Raw genomic sequence first — 5,865 nt, 5'->3', positions numbered from 1 at the left:
GTTGGACACTTCTAGATGCAAGGAACATACGTGTACGAATTGAAGCGAGTTTCTCGCGATGATTCGTAACGGGAGAAGAATATAGAAAGAAGAAAATAGAACGGGGGATCGAAGGAAGGTACTGCAACTCCCTGATCAGAATCGTCCTTCTGGCACATTAGTTAAATCTGAGTAAATTGTTCTGCGTGATTTTCGAAAAGAACGAAGGGATTCTCCTCGAAAATCACTCGCGGTTAATGCTACGACGAGTCCCGTGGATATTGTCGTTAGAGAAAGAAACAAAGTGTGCGCGTCCGCCCGGGATGGAACCTCGAGGCATCGTTCTTGTCCGTGTAATAGACGGATCGTCGATAGTGTTCGAGGTTGGTTGGATGGGATAAGACGATGCCCCGAAGAGGAAATCTGTGAAGAATCCAGAGCCAAAAACTGGACGAAGGACTTCCGGTAGTCTTCGTCGAGAATTAATAAAGAACAGTCTCCTTGAAACGGCCAAGGGTTCTGTAATGGAACTACAGAAGAAATTCAACGAGGTTGTGACCAAGAAACAACATGGGATCAGCTTTAGATTGCAGTTTATAATATCTAACTTTAATACTTTAATCGTAGGACCGCGGGTCACGCGTCTTTTTAAAAGAAAACAAACGAATTCGATGGCGGCGTTAAACAACGTTATTTATCGCGACAGCGCGCGAGACCGAGCGTTCGCTTAGCTGGTCGAAAGGAAAGGAACAGAACAGGAGCCATGTACAACACACGAATAAACACAAAACATTTATACACGACCACGAAACGTGAGCGATTGTGATATTTGTGCATATTATACGAACAAAAAAATACAGTTTGCCAGGCTAAAATAGGTTTAAGAAATAAATTATGGGACTTTTTTATGCCAGTTAGTAGAAGGTCGAGTTTCGAACGGTTTTTTCCAATCGATGATTGATGATAAAACGATAAAGACGATAAATAGGGATTTTCCTCTCGTGTTGTAACTAAGGACACACTTCGAATGCACACGCGTTTCCGAATATTAGGAGAACCATGGCTGGCATACCAAACGCACGCTGTCTAACAGAACACGTAAACGTTAAGCCCTCGTACATTTCTGTTTTCCCTCCATTCTTTTTACACGGCACCTTGAAATTGCAATTTCTTTTACTACGACCACGCACACCGTATAAACATAAGGCGCGCGATGTCTTTGATAGGAATCCCTTTTTCTCAGACACAAGAATTTACACGCGTCCTCGATCAACGACTCAGTTTTGGTTCCATAATCGCAATTTCAAGGTAAACGTCAGACACGAAGGACGATGAAAGGATACCGCGGAGTGGTTTTGTTTGAAGGAAGTTCGAAGGCACGGTCGTCCAGCGCAGACGTTCTTTTTTGCACACCCATTGTTATTCACCTTGTAGATTTTCAGACACAGACCTGTTTAGCATCCCGGGACGTTGATCGCTGTACCCACGATTAATTGAAATAACTACGTATAAGGAAATAACAATGATAACGACGATAGTATTAAATTTATACATACTTACTGGATGTGTCAGCTCCCGAGCACCGTCGACGCTGCACGGTCTTCTATTTCTGCGTCTCACACTCTGTGTTCATCGTCGTCGCTGATTGGTGCCTAAAATCGTTGCGTTTGTTGTCAGTGTACATCGAGTAGTAACGAAATTCGCGTTCGAGACTAGAAGAAACGACAACGGGGGGAATCGTAGAGTCGATATAGCGTTGACAGCGTCGCGAGGGAAGTGACACCTCCGTACGACATAAAATATACATATAAACTACACACGTATGTAAGTAACTTTTAGAGTATTTCAGTAAAAAAAAGGCATACATAGTTGATAGCGTTTTATTAAATGTTGTGAAAAAGTCTCTTCTCTGTCGTGTAATGTGTTGTCTCATTGTGTGTATGTCTTTTCACCATATTATTTCACTCCTCTCATGTTCCACCTACATACATCAACACCCGAACCTCTTCCACTGATCACAAACACCCTTCCCACAGGAAAAGTAGCAAAAAATAGAACTCAAAGCGATCCAAACTTATTCCCGAATCCGTTCCTTTCCTTGCTCAACCATATGTTAATTACCCGTACGTAAATACTCCACATAGAAATGTATTCCCTCGTTAGTTAGACTCTCTTTACCCTTATTTATAATTCCTATGATATAACTGCGATCATATACTTCTATCATCTTCTAAAACCAAGCCTAAGTAACTCTTCAAATAACAGCGCGTCTTTTCCCCGTTCAAATTCGCCAGCATCTACCGCCTCTGCGCGCGCACCTCAGTGTCCAACATGGCGTCAGTAGCGGGAACCCCGTGCACCTCACGGTCCCCAGAACACCTCGCCAAATTCAAGTATTTCCACGATTTCCGCGGCCCATAAATCCCCAAATCCCCAACCTGCGCTCTCCTCCTCGCGACGCCACAAAAATCGGCCCGCGAGTCGCGAGAATCCGCGCGTAAACTCGTGAAACCTCCCTCGGTGCGTTCGTACGCGGGCCTGGTGGTGGGGGGGACGCGGTGGAAGGGCGCAGACGAGCGGCCGCGGCCGTAAGTTGGCGCCTGTCCGCGAGCGTGTACGGAGGTTAGTTCGCGTCGCGTGAAGCAGCTCGTCCATCGTCGCGGTCGTTCGGCTCGGGTCGTTCGAACAGCGCCGAAATCGTCTCGCGTGGCTTGTCGTTGCGGGCCCTAGTTTAAGTTACGTTCCCTCGGCTTCCGTGGGAACTGTGCAGGAGCCGCGAGCAACTCCGCGTGTGTGTCGTTGACGTTTCGTGTGTCAGTGTCCTCTGTTCCCCCCCCTCCCTCGCGCGAGTTGGTCCTTTCTCGGGGTCCCTCCGTCCTTCGGCACCTCGCGTCGGTTCCCTTGTCCGCGTACGTTGAACGTCGTCGTGCCGCGCAGTGGCCGCGCGTCCGTTGCGATGCCAGATGACAGGTGCGAGGCGGTGACGGCGGTGCGCGCTAACGAAGCGTCCGAGTGTCCTGCGGATTTCGGATCGGTCGCAGAATGACGAGCGAAACGCTGGCGGACCGGAAGGGCGGCGAAGAGGACCGAGGACGACGACCACGACGACCGACGATCTCGAATTCCCTCGCGCTAGCGCTGGGCTATGAGCGCTGACAATGGGGACGACTCCTTGGTAATTATCATACCTTTCTCTTTTTTATGCCCGTCTCGCTTCGACCCGCGCGCCTCTTCCATCCACGAACGCGCGCTCTTTCTCTTTCGCCTGCGAGGCTATCCTCGTGCGCGGCTGGCGTCGCGGGCAAGCGGGCCTCTGGCTGGTTGACAGCACGCCGTGCGGAAATTCTCGGGGATTTGAAAGCTCTCCGTGATGTAACGCTGCCCGCTGGGGAAGCGATTCTTTTAGGAATTCATTCACCGATAGTTGAGGTTTAGTAGATGGCGGATTTGTTTTGGGGTTCGCTTGGGACTGGGTTTTTGGAGCGGGTGAAGATTAAATGTTGGGGGAGTTTTCAGGGGATTTGAGGTTTTATTTGAGAGGTCACTTTTTTAGGGGAATGGGGTGGAAGGAAAGGGAGTAGCTATGTAAGGGGAATTGGTTGTTGATTAGAAGACGACAGTTTTGGAGTTTGGAATTGGGTTTTTGGAGTGGATGAAGAATGTTGAGGAACTTTGAGGGTATTTCAAACTTGATTTAAGAGGTGATGTTTTTAGGGGAATGGGGATGGAAGGACAGGGAGTAGCTATGTAAGGGGAATTGGTTGTTGATTAGAAGACGACCTTCTTGGAGCACGTTTGAATTTGTTTTTGAATTAAGAACTGTTGAGGGAATTTGAAGGGGATTTGATTTATAGCTGTAATGTAATTATAAAATCATATTGTGTTGTTTTTGAAGTAGACGTGTGATACATACTTTATCTTACGAGGAATATTATAATCCTCATTTTGCAGAACTAGGAAAAGTAGGAAAGTAGAATATTGCAATTTGTTTAGGGAACACATTCAAGGTGATATTTCATTAATATTAATTACTTTGTAACGATACACATTTATCGTGTTACAAACATTGTTTATAAATTTCGAAAGCGATTCAGTCGAACGAGGATGTAGAATATTTCAGAACTTTTTAACAATATTTTATTTTCATGGCAATGGAGGAGCGAGTTAAATGCGTAGATAATTACGAAAAGTCAAAGACAGCTATCAGCTATCGTATTATCGTAACGCGCGTAATAACGAAACAGGAAATATGTACAGTTGTTCGAGGCAAAAGAATCACAATGCCGCACGATCGCGTAGCTCAGGGCGAATCGATTTCGATTCACCTTGTACCACAACAGGCTTCGACCTTTTGACAATCGCTAACAAGGATGACTAATAACGCTGTAAGGTATTCCAAACACGAATGTGCGCTTAAATTCGGTGCTTTCAACCAGCCAGCAAAGTGGACCTTGTATCATGATTTATTTATTGTATTAGTCTTCTCTACTTGGCTGCCTGTCGTCCTTTTTGCATAAATCAGTAATTTTCATACATCACGAAAGGTAGAGAAGACTGCTTACTTGACTCTATTTGTATTTTTTTTATCAGATAATCCCACAAATGATGTTTTCTCTCAAGGTTATTTTCTGTACACAATAGTCGATATTTATGCTGTATCTTTAAGAATCTTTGTTTTTTTTTTAAGTGTTATGTATTGGATAATCTCATACATGTATATGTAGGTTTAAATTATTGCAGTTTGTATGAATTGTTTAAGGGAGAATTTATCTTTAAACTCTGGGGGAAAAGTTACAGTTATTATATATTCATAAATTTAATAGTATAATAGCTTTAATCCACGACCTTCCTTCTTCACACTGTAGTATCTATTTATATATTGATGTCACACTGATATTCTCAAAGTCTTCTTATTTCATGTGCTCCAAAAAAGTCGATCAGCTCAGCAGCTGATCTCTACATTATATCCCCATTACATCATCCATATAACGTTAATTGCTAATAACTGGGATCCCGTCACGTGGTCCACGTGCACGTGATCCCTGACAAAGAGACTCATCCACACCGAGTAAAAGTAATTTCCAGAGTTGGTGATATTTTGTCCTCGATTGCTCAGGTTGTGAAACCTGCTTTACGTTTCGTAAGTTCCCTGGCAGTTACAGTCGAAACGAAACACGCGTGGAATAAAATTTTACCTCGAAACCTGGTGAACTCTGTGTAGTCCTTTTCAAATATTCAAATATTTCTGTGTACAAATTCTCAAACACTTAACGTCCTCCAATGTCAAATATTCAAACTCATAAATATTGAGCCAATGGTAGTCTTTAAAAATCACTTATTCTAAACTCCCATCCTTCTCGACTTTCTTCAAGTATCGATAATCTAATATCATAATGCTCGATAAAAATCGTAGACATCGAAATCAGGAAGTTTGTTGCCACTTAATTAACGTTTCAATTAGAATCGAAAGAATCGTCCTATTCGTCTCGTCATTGTATCACTGGGAGATGGTTAAGGCTTGTTCTGGGATCAGGTACACCTCATTGACCTTTGTACCTGAGCACCGTGGTAGCGATCATAACGCAGTGGGTAGCCTGTAGTTCGATGGAATACGTTCAATAACTCGAGGGTCAATGAAACCCGCGCACGCTCGCGCACGCGAAGGTATGCCTACTATTAAGGGACAACGTTCTGTTTACGTTTGATATTAGTTCGAGGACACTATTCTCACATATGGATCACATATGTTCTCTTGCAGAAAGTAGGAAACCACCTGACTTGTTACATTTCATGTTGTTAACTAGTGTGGAATAATTGCAGGTACAACAATTTAGTCTTTATTTGCATTTAGTTTGGAGTGTTACTTATGTGTATATATTTTCTATT

General features: G+C 43.9%; 1 protein-coding gene across 3 annotated transcripts in view; it reads left to right on the top strand.

Moving 5' to 3' along the window:
* The first annotated feature begins 2,584 nt into the window (after nucleotides 1–2,584).
* Nucleotides 2,585–5,865, top strand: part of Rgl (Ral guanine nucleotide dissociation stimulator-like) — a 33,760-nt gene continuing 30,479 nt past the window's right edge. For all 3 annotated transcript variants that reach the window (XM_076387176.1, XM_076387172.1, XM_076387173.1), the window contains exon 1: nucleotides 2,585–3,154. In XM_076387176.1, the coding sequence (XP_076243291.1) occupies nucleotides 3,125–3,154 (30 nt within the window). In that variant the 5' untranslated portion in view covers nucleotides 2,585–3,124. The remainder of the gene's footprint in view (nucleotides 3,155–5,865) is intronic.

Source organism: Calliopsis andreniformis, chromosome 10, assembly GCF_051401765.1.
Source record: "Calliopsis andreniformis isolate RMS-2024a chromosome 10, iyCalAndr_principal, whole genome shotgun sequence".
NCBI classification, from domain to species: domain Eukaryota; kingdom Metazoa; phylum Arthropoda; class Insecta; order Hymenoptera; family Andrenidae; genus Calliopsis; species Calliopsis andreniformis.
The sequence above is the reverse complement of the archived record's forward strand: the minus strand, read 5'-3'. Positions and strand labels throughout refer to the sequence as shown.